The following is a 22,820-nucleotide window of genomic DNA, read 5'->3' on the forward strand; positions in this document are numbered from 1 at the left end:
AATAGTTGCATAAATTCCTCTCAGCTTAGTTGTCAGTTTAGTTCTCAGCTCAGTAGTGGGGTCTTTCAACACAAACATCTTTGGTGACTATTTATTTGTATTCCTATTTCTTTTGTGATGATCGTGATGAAAATCAACGCCGATTTTTTTTAAAAGGGGCGCTGATTTGTAAATCAGTTCCCGAAATCAGCTACGTGTGCCCAGTCCATACAGGGCTGGGCACACGTAGCGGATTTTGGGAACCAAATTCAGCATCAGTTGACAAACAATAGTGGTAAGAAAAATTGGTTGAAAGAAAAATTTATTGCGCAAGATTTTCAAAACAAAAAATCATGGACACAAATAATCAACTGGAGTTCATTAGTAGTTGCAAAGGGCTAGGCACACGTAGCTGATTTTCGGAACCGATTTCAGCAAGGGTGTATTCCATGTCGAGTGATTTATCATTAATTACGTTCTAGACAAGGAATGTACAAGGGCTTTAGAGCTTTAGACATGTAAATAATCGTATTTAATCGTAATTAATGATGATTAATCACCGAAAAACGTTACTAAGCCCCGCCTCTTAGCATCATTGATTATTATCACTGGACGTGGAATATACCCTTGCTGAAATCGGTTCCGAAATCAGCTACGTGTGCCTAGCCCTTTAAAGGCTAGGCACATATAGCTGATTTCGGGAACCGATTTCAGCAAGGGTATAATCCACGTCGAGTGATTCTAATCAATGATGCTAAGAGGCGGGGCTTAGTGACGTTTTTAAGTGATTAATCATGATTAATTACAATTAATTTACGCTAATCATTAAATACGATTAATTACATAGCTAAAGCTCTTAAGCCCTAGTACATTCCTTGTCTAGAACGTAATTAATAGTGATTAATCACCGAAAAACCGTCAATAAGCCTCGCCTCTTAGCTTCATTAATTAGTATCACTCGACGTAGAATACGCACTTGCTGAAATCGGTTCCCGAAATCAGCTACTTGTGCCTAGCCCTTAAGAGTGGAAACTGGCATTAGTGTAAAAAAAAAATTCATCAGTGCCATCTAGCATCTGCCGAATTTCGACTTATTTAAAATTCGTGATCATGGTTTTTCTAGAAACTGAGAGCAGGATCAGATACTAATAACAGCGTTAACAGGTAAATAATATTAAAATCCACCGAATTAATATATTTTTTAATGAAATATCCAACTTTTCTTATGAATTGAATGAATGTCCAGATGATTACAGGTTTCATCCCTGTTCTTCCTCATTAAGAAGATTGTAAATATAGGTCATAGGCCTTAGGCTATTTACATGAATATATGTATCCACCATATATACATATATATATATATATATATATATATATATATATATATATATATATATATATATATATATATATATATATATATATATATATATATATATATATAATATATATATATATATATATATATATATATATATATATATATATATATATATATATATATATATATATATATATATATATATATATATATATATATATATATATATATATATATATATATATATATATATATATATATATATATATATATATATATATATATATATATATATATATATATATATATATATATATATATATATATATATATATATATATATATATATATATATATATATATATATATATATATATATATATATATATATATATATATATATATATATATATATATATATATATATATATATATATATATATATATATATATATATATATATATATATATATATATATATATATATATATATATATATATATATATATATATATATATATATATATATATATATATATATATATATATAAAGAAATGTTTTCTTAACATCCATCCTTATCAATGGGCAGAATTGTAAATTTATACCACTAAAGTCAGGAAAAGAAACTGATTGCTGAAAATTAAGGTAAAATGTTGTTTTTCAAAATTGCAATAGGTAAAATTGTAACCTGTTATGCAGGCAAAATTCAGGATCCTTTCAAGGGAAGAGTGGAGATAGGTACTTCAAAATACCTTCTCAGGACATACTTTAGCCTGTAGACCCATCCCTGAAAGTTTCATTTTCCTTACCTAACCCCTTTCCAAGATAGCCAAAAGTAGCTAAAGTAGAATTTTACCTTCCTTCAAACTTTCCAACTTAAAAGGAATAAATTTTTACTTTTGGCATGCTTTGTACACAATGTGTAAATCTTTTGAAATTGTTGCTATAAATTGTTTTTTAAAGATAACAACCATCCTGGTTGTTGTTAATTCTGTCTTTTTTTTAAATGATAGCAGTAGCAAAAATACAAAATATTGCCATAAACATACATTTATATAAATGTTTTTTTTTAATTCATGATTTTCTTAAAACCTATGTATCAACAGAATATATACCCCCACCCCCTGGTGTGGAAATATATACCCTGATTTAGATATATTTAAGGGTTGGGATACATTTCATTTGGTTATATTTAGGTTCAGGATGCAATATTGGTCATATATTTGCACATTAGGGGCTGGGGTACTCTGTTAATATTTATGTTTTTAAGAAATTCATGAATTTTTTAAAAAACTATGTATATGTATGTTTATAATAATATTTGGTGTTTTTGTCTATCATTAAAAAAAAACAACAACAAATTAACAACAACCAGGATGAACATCATCTATAAAAAACAGTTTATAGCTACAATTTCAAAAGATTTACACAATGTTTTCAAAATATGACAAAAATAAAAATTAATTTTTGTTAAGTTGGAAAGAGGAAAGATTTGATATTTAAGGTTTTCCCCTTGGATAATATTTCAACTTGGATCATTATACATATTTTAAAGTAAGAATTGTTTTCTTAACATGTCTCCTTGTAAAAATTGTTTTCTTAATGTCATTCTATCATTGTAAGTAAGAATTGTAATGCAATTACTGTAAGGTTTCCTTTATAACACATAATTTTAGCATGTCATCAGTCAGATCCTCATAAGAGGAGTGGAGGTAGGTACTTCAGTACCTCTGGAGACATACTTTGTACTTGTAGACCTATCTGAAAGTTTCATTTTCCTAACCTTACCCCTTTCCAAGATAATCAAAAGTAGCTAAAGTAGAATTTTATCAGTTATTGAAAAGTGGTTAAAAATATATCACTAGTTTATAATTAGGTTTTTAAAGAGTAATATATACCAAAAATACTTATTTACAAACAAATTCAAAACTTTCATTTTCAGATAGCAACTCAAATTTAAACTGTTCAGTCATTTCAAAGCTTTTGTTATCAATTATAAATAGCCTGAATTCTGGTAATTCAAACTTAATAATAACTAGTGTACATTTCAGTATTTGGTGGAGGGGGGTGAGTTTGGTAAATTTATTAAGACCTAAGAGGATTAGTAGGACAGTGAAACACCATTTAAGGCTTTTTGCATTTTTATACGCCCATATAAAATACCTTTGGGGCCCTTTAAGGGCTCAAATGCTATTAGTCTATAAATAATTATTAATTGTGAAAGAGCATAAAAACAGGACAATGATGTTTTCATTTTCATCTTAGCTAAGTTACATGACCCACTAGAAAACTACCAAAACACTTTGGCTGGGGGGTGCAGCATCCTGCTATGCTTGTGCTTACTGTAATGGAGCTATGTGTTGCTTTATTATAGGTATCAATAAGAAACTTATTAATAATAAATATTGTATTTATTTAAGTGGGATCCTTCACATCATGGATGTTCAATAATGTTTCAGGAATCAGACTCAGGTTCCCTTGCAGAAGAATGAATCAATTTATTAAACATGCCCAACTCATGTTTGCTGGACCTCTTTCAGAAAAAACTGAAAAATCTTAAGAGGTACACTACCCACTTGGACAAAGAGAAATGGGCAGAGAAATTTTCAATACCTTTGAACTTGAGGATGACATCTCATAAAGAATTTCCCAAAATAAAGCTGAAATATGCTAGCCCCAAAAAATACCTCTGTTAGGTTTCTTTTTCAAAAACAGGACCAGTTAGAAGGCAAAAGTGTGGAAAAATACATTACTGAGTTAAAAGACATTGGCAAAACCTTGCTCAGGTAACCTGATGAGATGATTTGTGATCAAGTTGTCTGTGGAATATGAATAGCAGTCAGGGAGTTTTGCAACAGTCTGTAGGAGCAAGATTGTGAGTATGGTAGATGAAGGAATCCAAGAAACAGACATAGTCCTGGAAGAAGATGATATTCTTTGCATGTTATTAATTAAAGAGGAAAGGATAATAAAATTGTAACTCTGGTAATAAACAAATCCAGCTTCCTGTTTCATTCTAGTTATAGAGGTGCCCAAGCATGATTTGCTCCTAAACTTAATCTTTGATCAGCTAATTTAAACCAAAGTTTCATCCAACTAGTCAAAGACTCACAAGCTATTGTGGTTCCAAGATACCAGTTGTTGGAATTTGTGATTTACCATGTAGCCATAAGTCTAGAAAAGTTGTGACCCATAAATTCTATATTACCATCCACTCCCATCATTTGCTACAGGTCAAGCATCAACCTCAAATAGATAAAGCTGATCCTCAATATTAATTCAAGCAAATCAAACACTTGTGTACAAGATCAGTACAAAACTGTCTTTGCAGTATTGGTTGTCTGGAGGGTGAATGCAGCATACATCTGAAGGAAGGTTCTGTACCTACTGCATATCCTGCCCAAAAGAATCCTGGAAGCACTGGAGAGTAAACTGCTGCAAGAGCTGACATGTATGGAGAGAGATGGTATAATCAAGAAGGTTACTGAACCCACTAATTGGGTCAATTCAACAGTAATGGTAGAGAAAAAATGATGGAAGTGTTCAAATATGCATAGATCCAGTTGACAACAAATGCATAAGGCAGCCCTATTACCCTATACCAACACTAGAAGATATAACATCAAAACTTCATGTAAGTCCTCCTAGATCAAGCACTGCAGAAGGGAGTAAGGTTTAATAAGGAAAAATTCCAGTTGGGTGTTAGCAATGTCTGTTACTTTCGACATATTATTGGAGCAGAAGGCATGAAGCCTGATCCAGAGAAAATAAAAGCTATCAATCAAATGTGCAGTCCTCAGACCCAAAAAGAGCTCCTCACCCTCCTAGGAATGCTGAATTACCTGGGAAAGTACATACCAAACTTGTCCGCTCAAAACAAGACCCTACATGAAGTTGCCAAACAAGAAACATTCAGTTGGGCCCAAGACCTTGATAAAGTTTTATCTGAGCTTAAATCTTCCATTGTCTCAAACACATCATTCTTTGACTATACCAGTAAAAATGTAGAATTGAAAGTTGATGCCTCTGGCCATGGCTTGGGAGCCTATCTTTGCTGTAGTGGGGCAGTTGTGGCCTATGCATCTCAGGCACTGAGTAAGACTGAACAAAATATTCACAACTTGGAAAAGAGCTTTTCGTTAAATCACTGTGGCTGCAAGCATTTTCACCATTACTTGTATGGAAGATGTGTAAGTGTCATTACTGATCATTGTCAATCCAATCCACAAGGCCCCACCTCGAGCTCAGAGACTTATGTTGCAGCTTCAGCCTTATGATCTCCACCTACAATTCCATCCCGGATCAGAAATTCCAGTTGCTGATGCCCTCTGCAGGCTGCAGCTACCTGATACTGATGACAAACTGCAGAAGGAAATAGATGTATATGTACATCAAATCATCAAACACATACCAGTGAGTGACAACAAATTGGCAGAAATCAAACTTGAAACCAATAAAGACTCCCAGTTGAACTCTGTTCCCAAGACCATAGAGTCTGGATGGCGAATCTGCAGGAAAATGTGCCAGTCAAGCTTAGTCAATTATTGGAGCATTCATCTTGAACTTTCGGCTGGCAATGGCATCATCTTTAAAGGGGACAGAATTGTAATATCTCCCAACATTACAACCTCTAATCTTAAAACAATTGCATGCAGCCCATCTTAGTGTGGAAAAAACAAAGCAACAGGCCCGCATGTTAGTATACTGACCAGGTCTTAACATTGAGATTGAGGAGGCGTTAGGAAATGCAGAACGTGTGCTAAGAATATGCCCTCAAATCAGAATGAGATTTTAATCAACAATTCTATCCCGCCTCTTCCTTGGCAGAAGGTTGCATCTGACCTTTCCAAGTGGAATGGAGTGGATTTCTTGATCACTTCAGATTATCATAGCTGCTTTTAAGTTGACAAGTTGAGCAGTTTAACTTCAAATACAGTAATTACAAAATTGAAAACTCATTTTGCTAGACATGGAATACCTGTGACATTGAAGATAAATGGAAGTAGTAGTTATTTGAGTAGTAGTGCATAAAGGAAGTGATTAGTAGTACATAAAAGAAGCAACCCTTGTGCCTTCTTATGTATACATTTTTGAAGGTAACCAATAATAGTGTGTAAGCCAACTGAGCTTGGCTCTAGTGATTGCTTAGTGTTTGCCTCTAAGAAGTGTGGGTCCTTTTCTAAAGGACAAAAAAGAAAAGAAGATGCAGCATCTTGCTATGCTTGTGTTTATGTACCAAAGCTTATGCTTATATAATGCTTGTGCATACTTTTACTTATGCTAACTTTATGCTTGCTTATGTGTTGCTTTATTTTGTAAGCAGCATGGGTCATTAAATCCTATTAATACAAATGTTGTAGGGGGGGGGGGGCGTCGTTACCACAAATGCAACAAATTTGCTCTCTACCTCTCACGACATTGGGCTACTCTAAGGACTGGCCTTCATTCAAACCCTTTTCAAATAAATTTTTCATCCCCTAAGCAGGATTAAATTACCCTTGCCAGAAATTACCCACCATATCCTACCCTAGGTAGTCAAGCTTTGCAAACATATCTCCTCTCTTCATGCCTGTTTTACCCTAGAATACAAACAAAGAGAGTCAGACATTCCCATCTGACACCCCAACTTGTGAAATTCCTGATTGACTAAAATAGAATATATCTGTTTGCATACCTCTTCCACTTGCTTACCCCTGCCATGCCCTCTATTCCATTGACCTGATAGTCTACACAAATCCAAAATTGCCTAAATCTGCCCAATCTACAAACATCCTCTGTCTAACAGAGACCCTACCAATGCTTCCCTCAGTAACCTATGCTTTTCAATACTTACCCCTCTTTCACAATTTTTACAAGCCTCTACTTCACAAAGTTGCATATGATCTACTCATTTGCCATGCAATGTCCAGCTGAAATACATCATCTAGCCTTTACAGAATAGGGAAACCAGAAGTGGTTTCATTGTCACTTAAAGATGGTATTTTTAAGGATACTCAAGCGAGATCTTCAGGACACCAGGTTAAAATAGGTTTGGTCAAAAAACAAGAAAACCAGAACAACCTAGCTTTGTGCAAGCATAGGTCTGTGCACTTGGACACCAATTCAGTACAACCAACTGTAATTAGTAAGGTCCAAACTCTACTGAGCTGAAGTCTGTACTGAACATAAAGTCAAAGAGTATGGGTAACGGATTTCTGCTGGATCTAATGCCAAAAAAATCCGCCTCCACCCTGTATAAAATATTTTCCTCAACACCAATGAAAAATTTCCCAATATACAACTCCTAAACTTAAATTCTACTCTCCTAAAAATTTCCTTAGATAATTCTTTCCTTGGTATGAAAATTTCTGTAAACAATTCTGCCTGGAAAATTTCCCATATTTCAATTTGAAAAAGACCTTGTTTTTATTTGATTTTTTTATTCTTTCTCAAGTCATGCTGGAAATCATGAACCCATCCAAAAAATTTACATAGATGTCCCCCTTCCCCTCCGATAGAAATTTTTTTTCCCACAGAAAGTTCCGATATGGAGAATGTTTCCTGTGGAAAATGTTTCCTGTGTTATTTTATTAAAAATCCTTTTGACCCCCCCCCCCCCCCCCCCCCCAAAAAAAAATTAGCAAAATTCACCTTTTTCATTTTAGAATCCCCTGATGAAAGTGCAAAATTTTTGCAATACAAATTAAAAAACAAATATGAAGAATGTTTTCCTGAGAAAACATTCAAGTGGTGCAATACAGATTATCCTTATAAATCCCAAGAAATTAAAGATTTGATTCAGTATGAAAAATTCAACTAAGAAAAGACGGGAAAATAGGAAATGTTAATATGCTTTGCAACAAAGTACATAAGATGACAAGAAAAGCTGCTGCTGAGTATTACCACAAAAAATTGATAACCTTTTTGAATCAAAGCCTAGCATGTGGTATAAGGAAATAAGACAAATTTGTGGAAAATCCCCTAGTGGTGTTGATTTTTGTTCAGATTCTATTTGATAAAACAGTTGCTAACCAGCTAAATGGTCATTTGGCCAGAATTATCCAATCTTTGCTGCTTCTTGATATGAATAAAACAAACCAAGAGTATCAGAAAATTCCGCTTCATGGCGTACCTTTACCTACTATTTCTGAGGATCAAGTTTCTAGTAAAATAAAGAAACTTAAACAAACTAGTATAACTCCCATATATATTCTGTTTGAACCTACAAAAGTTCTCTGACAAATTTACTAAGCCACTAGCACAAGTTTCTAATTGCATGTCAACTTCTTCAGTTTACCCACAGATATGGAAAATGGGGTATGTTACTCCAATCCCTAAAAAAGATACTGAACTTAATTTGATGGTGTAAGGCCAATCACTTTGACTCCTTTATTCAGCAAAATGTACAAAGGTTTGTAGCAAATAGGCTTAAAGCTGAAGTTGAACCCCTCCTTGATCCTCATCAGTATGGTAACAGAAATGCAATACATCAACGTCCCATTATCTAGTCAGTCTTTTACATTTTATTTTTAAGCATGTTGATGAGCCTGGTAAATGACTAATAACAATTGATTTTAAAAACGGTTTCGATTTGATTGATCATAACATTTTAATTTCTAAGCTTTTAATTGATTTTAGAGTGAATCCTGTTGTTTTGAAAATCATTCAGAGTTTTTTAATTAACAGGTTCTAAATTTTAAAATATAAGAAGTCTTCCTCTGAACCTGAGCCAGTTTCTTGTGGTTTACCGCAAGGTACTATTCTGAGTCCTATTTTTTTCTAGTTATGATCAATGATATTGCTAATGATTGTGAAGACTGCTGTAAATATGTTGACAACCTTACCCTTGGAGAAATTTGTGAAGCAAATGAATGTAGCAAAGCTCAAATTTTAATTGATTTTAATTGAATTGAAGCTTCCAGTTCAAATTATGACAGTAAATTTTCTATTTTAACTATTTTATTTTTTAAATTCTTCTGAACCAAATTTTCTACCAACTATCTCTGATTCCCTTAAAGTCAGGAAGATAAAACTCTTGGAAGTTATTATTACCAGTGATTTAAAATGGGAAGCAAACACATCTATTCTAGTAAAAAGGAGTAATGCTGGACTGCAGATGCTCAAGATTATATCGAGACATGGCGCCCCTCCAGATCATCTCCAAATATTTACTTCTTTTATTCACCCAATTCTGGAATATGCAGCTCCTGTATGGCATTTTCAACTGGCGGCTGAGCAAAGTGCCAGGCTCAAAAGAGTTCAGAAAAGAGCTCTAATGATAGTACCAAAGCAGGCAGAAATGTCATATGAAGAGCTGCTGACAAAGTTTAAAATATAAATTCTGAAAAAAAGAAGGGAGAAACTCTGCATAAATTTTGGAAGAAAATCTCTGGTCCACATAATCCACGAAACCCCAAAAATTCCCCAAAGAACACATCACAAGAGATTTACTTGAAGAAAATTGTATTAATGATAGCTAGACTATATCCAGAAAGCAGGATTAGGAGATTGGACCCCCCCCCCCAAAAAAAAAAAAAAATCTCTAACATGGAAAGACATATTAAAAACGCATAAGCATAGTTTCTCGCATGTTTTTTAGGTTTCTTTTTGCACCCCCCCCCCCCATCACAATCCTGGATAGAGCCTTGAATGCTAGTAAAACTAAAATAAATTAAACTAAAGTTTTGTATATGCACAGGGACGCATGTAGGTACACTGTAAGCCAATTAGCCTACATAATGCGCTTACACTGAAAATTAAAATAACAATTGGATAATAGGTTTTTTAATTGTAATTTGACACCAATGACAGGTTTTGGTGTTAAACTGACAAGTTTAATGGAACAGAAAGATAAGAAGTCGTTTTGGTCCTTATCTGAGTATTAAGGTGTTTCTACAGATTAAAATTAAATATACAGTTTAATGAATTTTCTTTGAGGGGAAGGGATCTAAATAAGTTTTTTTGAAGGGGTTCATCATTTTCGGTGTGACTTGGGAAACAAAAAAAAATAAAACAATCTCTTTCAAATTGAAAGATGGAGAATTTTCCCGGCAAAATTGTTTGCAGAAATTTTCACCAAGGAAAGAATTATCTGGGGGAATTTTTGGGGAAAGCGGAATTCACGTTTAGGAGTTGTACATGGAGAAATTTTTCATTGGTGTGGAGGAAATTTTTTTTATAGAGGGTGGAGACGGATTTGTTTGGCATTAAATCAAGCAAAAATCAGTTACCCATTCTCTTTGACTTTATGTTCAATACAGACCTTAGCTCAGTAGTGTTTGGACCTTACTAATTGCAGTTGGTTCTACTGAATTGTTGTCCAGGTGCACAGACCTGTGCTTGCACAAAGTTAGGTTGTTCTGGTTTTCTTGTTTTTTGACCAAATCTATTTCAAATAGGCAATAATGGCATAAAAACCCCTACAAGCTTCCCTGATTTTGTCCCAACAACTCCTGACCTTTGCTGTCAAATCTTCAAAGATGAGTCACCTTCATTAGATGACACTAGGTCTATGACAGATGCTGATTTTCATTAGTTACTTTCTAAGAGTTCAAAAAAAAAATAAAACCTCCCAGGTCCCACAACCATCCCATCACCCTGCTTTGGAACAGGTAATACAAGCTACTTTTTGCTATCTTGGAAAGGGTTAGGTTAGGAAAAATGTAACTTCCAGTACTTGATCCAGGGCCAAAAAATACTCCAGGAAAGTATTGCCAAGCTGCTATGTTAACCCTCTGCTGATTTCTAAGTATGAGAAATTTGCCCTATTGGAATTTCGACAAAACAACATTATACCTTAATTTTTAGTTTTCAGTTTCTTTTTCTCTGGTATTAGGTTTAAAAATGTGATCCCTGATATTTAAGCTGAACTTTAAGCCATATTAATTGTTGTTTTTTCTTCTAAATTTAGGAAATGGTTGTGCAGATATTTGAAACCTCATAAATTATGATTCAGCAAAGTGTGTAGCTGAAAAATAGATTAAGCCAAAGATCTATTTTGCAAGGTTTCACTTTTATAACACACAGATTTTAAAGGGGATGAAAGGTCATTGCCTGCTAGTGAGAGAAGAAGGGGAGGAGGGTACTCCAAATACCTTTCTGGGACATAATTTCGTTTGTAGGTCCATCTCTGAAAATTTGTTTTCCTTACCTAACCTATTCCAAGATAGCAAAAAGTAGCTTGCCTTTTGATTGTCTAAAATCAGGCATAACGTTTGATATTTCAAATAACGCTAAGCATGCATGTAAGAAACATTTACATATGATGTGCTATAAGGGTTTGGATTTTCCTTGCAGTAAACATGATTGGCAAAATTTTATAAATTCTTCAATCTAGATAAGACGTCTAGTAGTAGTGCAGTTGGTTTGGCTAGAGAGTCTTTGTGGGTTTCTCACTTTCCTTCTATTTTATACTTCTGAATAAAAATGTTCATTATCATTTTGGAAGGTTTTTATTGAAAGTTATCCCCCACAGTTTTTCTCAGCACTATGTTATACCTATTTCTGCTAATGCAGTGTCTAATGCCATTTTTCAATTGAGTCCATTGATTTAGATGGGATTAGTAAGAATAATTTATGTGTTGATTTTAGTCCATTGTTGTTCTATTTGCTGTTGCTTTTTCAAATGTCACTTTGTTGCCCAGTAGCCCCAGATAGCTTCCTATGTGGCATGGTCAGTTGTATTTTAAAGCAGGGCAAGAACTGTTTTCTTTCTCTCCATGTTGCCCTATATTTGTTTCTTGTAGTCTTTGCAAAGTTTTAGAATATTTTTTTGCTGCCTTTTGTAAGTTCCAATGTTAATTTTGGGACATGCCAGTTTGGGTTTCAGACAGGCTTTGGTTGTCAGCATGCGCACAAGGTTCTGTCTTCCTTTCTAGTCCCAGCTTCAAAAAGATGTGGTGGTCTGTATATAAGGGCTCTTGATTTATCAGAAGCTGTTGTCTCTGTTTCGCATTCTCAAGCTCTTTATTCTCTGGTTTCAAATAGTGTAAATTTTTCTATTATTTATGCATTAAAGTATTGGAATGAGATTTGTTTTTCTCTGTCTCAAAACCAGTGATGATCTTTATTTAAGTTCTCTAGTTTGCATAAGGTAAGGCATTAGACGAGATGGTTATTTATCTTCCCTGTTTTTAAACTGTGTTTTTCTATTGTATTAAATAGTCTTCCAACTACATGCTTTTTAGAAAATTCTAATGTCTTATACCTTGCTTATGCAGATGACATACTTCAAAATAGATGTACATGGAAGGGGCTCTCTGATTCTGTTTATTTTGTTGCCTCTTCTTTTTCCATGATTGGAGTTCCTCTCTTTTTATGTTATGTCTTCTTCTAGATCACCACTTAGTCATCAAAATTTTTCTATACCTTTCACTAAATACCTTAAATGGTTGGGATTCTTGATTACAAGTCATTTATAGTTGTTTTGTTTGTTTGCAGTTTCTGGTGCTAAATTTGAACTCCTGATTGGGTATCCAAAAATTGTTGCTAACAGGAGTGGATATAACAATAAAGCACTTGCAAAACTGTACTCAAGCAATTGCAACCACTCCATCTTATCTTTATCTGTTGTTTTTTCTTAAAATTTTCCTCAAAAAAGATATCCTAGCTCTGCTCAGAGTGTTTTCGGCATTTGAGACTTTTACTTTATTTGCCGCCATGGTGTAAGAATAGAAAAATTGTACTGAATTTTATGTAATTTTACAGATATATTAGACAGTACTCGATTTTATAGGTTGATCCCTAATGTTTGTATTTTCATCATAAGTTCCAATTTTGTAGACTCAATGAGCAATCTATGAACAAAATAATAGCAACCATAGCGCAGTTGGTCAAAATGTACCTACCTTACCAGTACTTTTTAACATTTTTTCTAGTTTTCTTTTTTTATTTATTTCTTTTTATAGGTTTTTGGTTCAATGTTTGGAGTTTGCAAGTCACCAATTGCATGATTTTGACAAGAAAAAACACGTGAAGACTTCTGGGAACTGTTGAAATGACCGAAGAGATAAATCCTCTTGAGTTTGTTGCTATTAAGCTTGGTAAGTTTGCCAGTTTTGTTTAAAAAAATATTCACCAGATATCTAGTCACTTACTTTTTGCTGGTGGAATGTGTTGTGAATTCCAATAAGTGAACATTTAAATTTTTCAGTTTAAAAAAGTGAATTTTAAGTTCATAAAATTTAAATGTCAAGGAATTCCTTGGATTCCAAAGAAAAAATGTTTAAAAAAGGATCAATATTCAATCCTAAACAAGCCCAAATTAAGTCTGATTATAAGTCAAACTTGCTGGAGACAATAATTACTATGCATGGTAAATTAAACCTAAAACTAGCAGAAACTAAATAAATGAGATCAAATTTATGACAAAATTAAGTTAAATTGAATTATACAGTTAAAATAGGAATAAATATACTACAAATGATTGCAAAGCACCCACTTTCTAAAAGTCTCAAACACCATAATGATATCTGTAATCGGTGAGGTGGCATTGGAAAGGTTATCTGTCCTTTTTGGGCACATTGAGCCACAAGTTAAATTAAATTCTAAAGTTAAAATAGAAATAAATATAGGCTACAACACAAATAATTGCAAAGCTCTCACTTCCTAAAAGTCCCAAACACCAGAACGATATCTGTAATAGGAGAGGTGGCATACGAGGGGTTGTCTCTCCTTTTTGGGCACATTGGGGCACAAGTTAAATTAAATTCTAAAGTTAAGATAGAAATAAAAATAAAAAACAAATAATTGCAAAGCTCCCACTTCATAAAAGTCCAAAACACCACAACAATATCTGTAATGGGGGAGGTGGCATAGGAAAGGTTATTTGTCCATTTTTGTGGACTAACTGTGGAAATAGGAAATCTGTTCCATTTTGTTTCCAGTATAGTAAGTTGTGCTTGATTTTGTGCTCAAATATTGGTTAAAAAAGATTGGAGGACAAGGGGTGTCAAAGGGGAAGTATCAACGCTTTGAACTTTCTATACTTCAGTCTCATAGGTTTTTTCCATTTAAAACCAGTTATGCCTAAGTAAGAGACTACTAAAATCATCATGTTGTTGACAATACTCCCAAAATGAACCCCAAATCGGGTAAAATAAAATAGTCCCTGAGCATATTATCCTGCTCAGTCTGAAGGAGACCCATTTGAAATTTTTTCAAGTGGAGAGTGAAAGGTTGATTAATTATAACAGGGTACTAAGCAACCAAGGCCTTGTTCAGGGGCGGAGTGAGTTGGTTGGGTATTTAGATCCCCCCTCCCCGAAATTTTTGTCCGACTCATAAAAATGTAACAAAAATGAATAAAAAACAAATGTTTGTTGTGATTTTTAAAGTTTTTCTTTTTGTAACCCCCCCCCCCCCCGGAAACAAATCCTGATTACGTTCTTGCAAGCAACTCAAGTCAGATAGTGGCCCATGGGATTTATACAAAACACCCTAAAGTCTTGAGTTCTTGGTAAATCCAAAATGGGAAACCAGAGCAGAACTGTTTAGTGAATCAGATGACAAATGAGCTAAGCTAAAGCTGTGGTATTATAGCCATGCTGTTGAAAGATGTGCTAGATCCAATATTCTCAGTGATTTAGTATAAAAGCAAGCTAAATCTTGATTTGGTAAAAAAAAAAAAAAAACACTAAAAATAGTTACAATTAATTTCTTTTCAATTTAAAATTTGGCTTGATTGTTACTTTAATTCTTCTTCTTTTTGGGTTTCCGTTTAATTTTTCATTGAGTATTCTGCTATTCTCAAATTTGAATTGTCAAACAACTTTTTTAAAGTTGGTTTTAAGCCTCCATGTTGCTTTTTACTTTATTTGAAAACATTTTCCTGCAAACCCGTGAAGAAAAATTGAAATATGACAAGGAAGCTCATGAAAAGGCTTTTTGGGTTGGGGCTGAATTTATAGAGTTAGTTTTTGGAGGCTTTCATTAGAATGCTCATTTGAACTGAAATATAAAGCTCTAGTGCAGGTTTCAAATAATGGAAAGGATAATCCCTCCACAAAGGGATGATTTCTACTATTTAGTACTGAAAAATTTAATACTTGAAAATGCTGTTGCTGAATTCTTCTGTTTTCAAAGATCATGCTATTGTTTGGTAGTGTATTTGTTCCTAATTAGAAATTAATTCATTGAAAACCTATATATATATATATATATATATATATATATATATATATATATATATATATATATTTATATATATATATATATATATATATATATATATATATATATATATATATATATATATATATATATATATATATATATATATATATATATATATATATATATATATATATATATATATATATATATATATATATATATATATATATATATATATATATATATATATATATATATATATATTTATATATATATATATATATATATATATATATATATATATATATATATATATATATATATATATATATATTGTCGTGTAACCTCCTCTTCGTTTAGGCAAATTTGTTTGGGATTACAACACTCTTCTTACTGCAGAGACGGTAGTATCCAATGCAGTGATTTTTCTCTATAACCAAAAAACTGTGATGAAAAAACAGATTTTCTTTTATAGATTAAGAGATCGGGGTGGTGGCAGTCTATTCGATATTTGGGATAAGTATGAATATGATATCACAGAAAGACAATAATTGCTTTTATTATTACTTTTTGAGTGGCATGATTGTAACTGAGTCCCAGTGAAGTTACTATTCTGAAGAATTTTTACTTGTAACTAATATTTGAAATGGCCATTGGCTGCAGATTTTTCATTTGAAAGGAACCAGTTTAATGAATGTCTTAAGAAGAGATTAAAAACTTCTTATTTCCGTCACGCTAATATTAATCAATGCTAGTTAGATTGCTATATATATGTCCATATGTATATATATCTTTCTTTTTTTTAGAAGTCGAAGCTGAGGATGAGATCTCTGGAATTACTGATTTCAATTCCCAACCTGATCATAATGATACCCTCAAGACCAAATTTTTGCTTTCAGAGCCTGCGGAAAGCCCTAAGTTTGATTTATACGAAATGGCTTTAAATGATCCAGGTATATTTCCATGTATTAAAACAAGTAAATTCTATTGATTCTAATTGAATAGTATGTTTTATACGTTAAGGAAATACACCTATTATCATAGGTGGCATGATAGTGTTCCATAAGTAAAGAGCAATATGGGGACAAAGTATTAATGGTATTATGTTTTCTTCAGTTCACTTGTTTTTGTTTTTCTTGGAATCGTTTTTCAGAAGTAACAGTCGTGTTTTACAGTGATGATAAATTGTTTTTGGAAGCAAAAATTCTGTTTTATAAGCTTTAAAGGGAGACATTCTTTTTGATGTTTCCTTAGAATTTCTGAAAGCTTGTATAATTTTTAGATCCATAATAATTTATAGTTTTATAATTTTGATCAATTATACACCTGAAATAAAAGTATTAGGAACTTGTTGAATCATCCTTTTTTTGCACAGAAAACTTACAAGTTTCAATCACTAACTTAGACTAATTGAGACAAAAGGATTTGTTAAAAAAAAATCCTAAAAAGTACATAAAAAGTAAATATGCATTCTCAACCACGAAATATATTCACGTGATGGTAGCTGAAATTATCGCTCACAAGTTTACATTTTATTATCAAATAGTCATAATGAATGTTTTAGACTCAAAATTGTGGAGCAGCTTTGGTATACAACACTCATCAATGACTTTCATGTGTTTCGCTAGTAGTTTGTCACTTAAATTCCGTAAATGATATAAAATGAAGAAAAATCGAACAGTAAATGGAAGTGTACTACTGTACTTATGGTGTGTTGTTCTAAATGTGCTTTTTGAAAATACGAGCATGTTTATAAAAAGCTGCAAAAGCCAATAAATATCCGGTACAATGGAATATATAGTCTTCATGCTGTTCATGAGTGTTTTCTGTTTGTCTGAGAAGAAGACATATTTGAATCAATTCCTTAATAAACTTTGTAATTCAAAGTGGAAAAATATAAAATAAAAGTATATTTCAAATGCAAAATAGCCGAAACCAACTATCTGTATTACAACCTGTACAATGTTTTGAATATCTATTCTAGGTATCACTAATGCATCATCGCCCCTGACTGGCCCATTCGAACAAACAAATGATATTCCATGCATGCAAAATTTTTCAAATATACACTTTAAACAATGTACAGAGTCAAACTACAACGATGAGGCAGCAGTTAACACCACCGTTTATGATGAGTCCAATGTTTCAAACCGAGAGGACCCTGAGCCAGAGCCAAGAGACGTTGCAAGTGCTACGACCAAAATATTGCCTAGCAAAAAGCAGTTATATAAGTGCCCAGTGTGTAGCAAATATTACCAAAATGGTTTTTTGTCAATACATATGAGGATTCATACTAGGAAAAAGTTGGTTAATACCAAGAAAATATTTTATGAGTGTGATGCTTGTGATAAAACTTTTACCCAAAAGCAAAGTTTGGATGTTCATCAAAGAATCCACAGAGGTGAAAAACCTTACATGTGTGATGTGTGCAAGAAAAGATTCCGCACAAGTTCCGCATTAGTTCCGCACCAAAGAATTCATACTGGGGAGAAACCTTACATGTGCGATTTATGCAAGATGAATTTCCGTACAACTAGTCAGTTGTCCAAACACAAAAGAAAGTCATGCTTGAAAGTCATGGATCATACCAAAGAAATATCTTATGAGTGTGATACTTGTAATAAAACTTTTTCCTCAAAGGCTAATTTGGATATTCATCAAAGAATTCATAGAGGAGAAAAACCTTACATGTGTGATACTTGTAATAAAAATTTTTCCTCAAAGGCTAGTTTGGATGTTCATCAAAGAATTCATAGAGGGGAAAAACCTTACATGTGTGATGTATGTAATAAAAGAGTCCGCACAAGTAGCGCATTATCTGTACACCAAAGAAATCATGCTGCAGAAAAGCCTTTTGAATGTGACATTTGTAAGCACCGATTCAGCAGAAAAGATTATCTCACTGCCCACCAAAGAATTCACACTGGGGAGAAACCTTTCATGTGCGATATATGCAAGATTAGTTTCCGCTCAAATAGTCAGTTGTCTATACACAAAAGAAATTCATGCCGGGGGAAAACCTTTTGAATGTGGCATTTGTAAGAAACGATTCCTTGCCCATTTTGATTTATCTGAACACTACCGAATCCATACTGGGAAGACCTTTATTCATGGGATATATGCAAGAAAAGATTCCGAAAAATGCTCCACATTGTCTCAACGCCTAAGAACTCTGACAGGCAAAGGATTCTTTGAGTGTGACACTAGTAAGAAAAATTCATCCAAAAGTTGTTCTTTTCGACATCAATGAACTAACTTTTTGGATAAAGCCGGAATTTTAATACCGTTGAGAGCACAAGCGCTGCCTAAGTAGAGAGCAAAATGAGCTCTATGTTTATTTTTTCACAATGCCACTTCGTATGGGAGTTGTCATAGAAACTTTGGAATGAGCTCATTCGATGGAGCATTGAAAGTTCTTGTATCCTTTGTAAAAGTCAAAAGTGGATAGAAGACGGCCATCCACCTCCCCTTGCCCTTTTAAATACCCTTTCCTTGCCTCATCACAGGCCCCCCAGAATAACAAGGCCCCTCAGAGCCCCTGGAGCAAGGGTTGTAAATCATGCGATCCTGAGAGGCATAGTAACCGGGTCTTTCAACTATACTGAACCAAATATCAGTCTCAAAATTTAGATAGGTTGTCTTTGGGGGAGGGCCGAAAAAGGGGCACGGGAGGAGGGCTTTTCGTCTTCCAATCACTTTCTCTTAAAGAGTCTCTAGAGTTTTAAATCGAATGAGCCCTCCAAAGCTTCTGTTATAACTCCTGTCATACGAAGTGACTTGGTGAAAAGAGAAAAAAAAAATAATACGTAAAGCACACTTCGCTCCTATCATCTGGGCAGTGGTAGATGCCTAGAATTTGTAGTTTTGTGCTCAAAGTGTCTGGCTTTTTAAGACATATCTTCCATGTTTTGTTTTTGAAAGATTTTTTTCAAATCCTGTGATATATTGAATAAACAGAAGCTTAAATATCTTACTTCTTATTGAATTTTGGAGGTATTGCGGACCTAGGTCTGAACTTATATATATATATATATATATATATATATATATATATATATATATATATATATATATATATATATATGTGTATATATGTATATATATATATATATATATATATATATATATATATATATATATATACAGAACTCTCATAGGTAACGGTTGATTAAAAACATGTGTAATTTAACTAAAAAAAGGAGAAGGCTTTCAAATTTTTGAGGATGGTTTGGCTGTTATCGGTGTAAAAAGACTAACCTGCATTGCCTACAACAGATTAGGATACCTGGTTTCAGCATTTATAGAAAGTGATGCTCAGCGTATTCCCTCCCGAAAAATTCTCTTGCAGAAAATCCCCCCTCTCATAAAACTCCCCTACAGAAATCTTCCCTCCTGGAAGATTCTCCCACATGCAAAATTGAGCAGCCAAAGAGAAAGTAGGACAATTAATAATAATGAAGACATGATTGAATTATGGAATATTATGCCTAAATTTTAAGATATAGGCAGAAAATATGGTGTAGAATATCCTATAGTTAATATCCATTTCTAAACAGATGTTTACACGTTGAAATCGGAATGAATACTGATTTCAGCGATTTCATAGACAACGAAATCGCTGGCAAAATAAAAAGTGCATTGGCAGACAATATCACTAATGAATATATAAATAAATGGATGGTAAATAAAGCGCTTTTGAACATTATTACTACCATAGATCATATACCAACAGATATAATCAAGAAACACAAGAAAACAAAAAGACAAAACGCATATTGACCTGTAGCTGACACCACAGTATAAATTGTGAATGACTCAAAATGGATTAATGATTATGCTACTGGTTAAAAACTAAGATAAGACAATAGCTACACTATCAAGAGAGAACATGATGAATTATTTTATGGAACAAATGCAAAATATCCAAAGTTGTCGAATGATATTAATAATGTATATAATATTTTTTTTTTATGTTAATATTCTACATGTCGTTATTTCAATAAAAATATTCTATGCATCACTTTGTTATATTTCCATTATTTTCAGGTTACACTAGCACGTCAAACGTTTAGAATATTTACTAAAAAGTTGGAGATGTAATAAATGGAATTTTCAGATACATAGATACTACTAGCAGGCTCTTAGGGGATATATTAGAAACTGAAATCGGTTAACAGAGCTTTTACCAAGACAGGCATTGGGACAAGCAAACACCCACCCATACACACAGGCAATGAGAGTGAGAGAGACAAAAATACCTTTGAATACATAGATTTAGATATACAAACCGACAAAGACAGGCACAGGGCGAAGCAAACACGCGCCTAGACACACAGGCTTAGAGAGTGAGAGAGCCAAAAACACATACAAATACATATATTCAGACAGGCAAACCGACATAGACAGGCACTGGGACATGAAAACATCAGCCCAGACACAGAGGCAAAGAGAGTGAGAGAAACAAAAATACCAACAAATACATAGATTCAGATATACAAACAGACAACGACAAGCACAGGGAGAACCAAACACCCGCCTAGACACGCTGGCTCAGAGTGAGAGAGCCAAAAAAAACACAAACAAATACATAGATTCAGACACGCAAACGGACAAAGACAGGCACCGGGACATGCAAACACCTGCCCAGACACACAGGCAAAGACTGTGAGAGAGACAAAAACACATACAAGTGCATAGATTCATACATACGAACCGACAAAGACAGGTGCTGGTACAAGCAAGCATCCACCCAGACACACAGGCTTCCAGAGTGAGAGAGACAATAACGAATACAAACACATAGATTCAGACATATAAACCGACAAAGAGAGGCACTGGGACAAGTAAACACCCACTCAGACATACAGGCTTAGAGAGTGAGAGAGGCAAAAACGCATATAAACGCATACATTCAGACATACAAACCAACAAAGACAGGCATTGGGAGAAGCAAACACCCACCCAGAAAGACAGGCTTAGAGTGTGAGAGAGACTAAAACGCATACAAATGCATAGATTCAGACATACAAATTGACAAAGACAAGCGTAGGGACAAGCAAATACCCGCCCAGACATATAGTCAGGGAGAGTGAGAGAGACAAAAACGCATGTAAATACATAGATTCAGACGTACAAACCGACAAAGACAGGCGCTGGGACAAGCAAACACCTGTCCAGACACACAGGCTTAGAGAGTGAGAGAGACAAAACACATACAAATACATAGATTAAGACATACAAATCGACAAAGACAAGCACTGGGACAAGCAAACACCCACCCAAACACACAGGCTTAGAGACTGAGAGAGATAAAAAAACCGCCCACAAACACATAAATTCAGACATGCAAACCGAAAAAGACAGTCACTTGGACAAGCAAATACCCACCCATGCACACAGGCAAAGAGAGTGAGAGACCTTCCTGAACCCGGGTACCTGCAGCCAACCTACAATCCCACATGTTTTTTCAAATAACCTCGTTTCCACCACTAGTTATAGATGGCAGCACACCCGCTCAGACACACGGACATAGTGAAAGAGAAATGGAAAAGGTTAGGTTCATTTAGGTGCACTAAGCGTGGCATGCCACGATAAGTGAACCTAAAATAACCCAACTTATTTCATGTCTCTTTTGCCCATGTGTCTGATCGGGTGTGCTGCCATCTATAATTAGAGGTGAAAACGAAGTTTGAAAAAACTAAAGTGGGGATTGTAGGTTGGCTGCGTATACCAAAACTCAGGTAGGTCTCTCTTACTCTCTGTGCCTGTGTGTCTTGGCGGGTGTTTACTTGTCCCAGTGTTTGTCTTTGTCTGTTTGTGTTTTGTCTCTCTCACTCTCTTTGCCCGTGTGTTTGGGCAGGTGTTTGCTTGTCCCAGTGTATGCCTTTATCAGATAGATTCGTTGAAACTGAAACTTTTTGTACGTTTTTTGTCTCTCTCACTCTCTAAGCCCGTGTATCTGTGCGGGCGTTTCCTTGTTCCAGTGTCTGTTTTTGTCGGTTGTCATGTCTGAATCTATATATTTGCGTGTGTTTTTGTCTCTCTCACTCTCTAGGCCTTTGTATCTGGGAAGGTGTTTGCTTGTCCCAGTGCCTGACTTTGTTTGTTTGTATTAAATGTGTATTTGTATCTGTTTTTGTCTCTCTCACTCCCTTTGCCTGTATGTCTGGGCAGGTCTTTGCTTGTCCCAGTGCCAGGCTTTGTCGGTTTGTATATCTGAATCTATATATTTGTATGTGTTTTTTTATCTATCCCACTCTCTGAGCCTGTGTGTCTGAGCGGGATTTTGCTTGTCCTAGTGCTTGTCTTTGGCGGTTTGTATGTCTGAGTATATGTATTTGTATGTGTTTTTGTCTCTTTAACTCTCTTTGCCTGTGTGTCTGGGCAGATATTTGCATGTCTCAGTACCTGTCTTTATCGGTTTACATG

The 22,820-nt window shown here is 34.1% G+C and overlaps 1 protein-coding gene across 1 annotated transcript; it reads left to right on the top strand.

Annotated features, from left to right (window-relative positions):
- Positions 1-1,052: 1,052 nt before the first annotated feature.
- On the top strand, positions 1,053-19,133 carry LOC148947894 (uncharacterized). The gene is made up of 4 exons (XM_089095130.1): positions 1,053-1,143; positions 13,187-13,321; positions 16,199-16,345; positions 17,377-19,133. Exons 2-4 carry the CDS (start codon positions 13,276-13,278, stop codon positions 18,417-18,419), a joined length of 1,236 nt encoding a protein of 411 aa, XP_088951256.1. The 5' UTR covers positions 1,053-1,143; positions 13,187-13,275; the 3' UTR covers positions 18,420-19,133.
- The last annotated feature ends 3,687 nt before the right edge of the window (positions 19,134-22,820 follow it).

The sequence above is a fragment of the Artemia sp. Qi Xiang Cuo genome, chromosome 10 (assembly GCF_049724085.1).
Source record: "Artemia sp. Qi Xiang Cuo chromosome 10, ASM4972408v1, whole genome shotgun sequence".
NCBI classification, from domain to species: Eukaryota; Metazoa; Arthropoda; class Branchiopoda; order Anostraca; family Artemiidae; genus Artemia; species Artemia sp. Qi Xiang Cuo.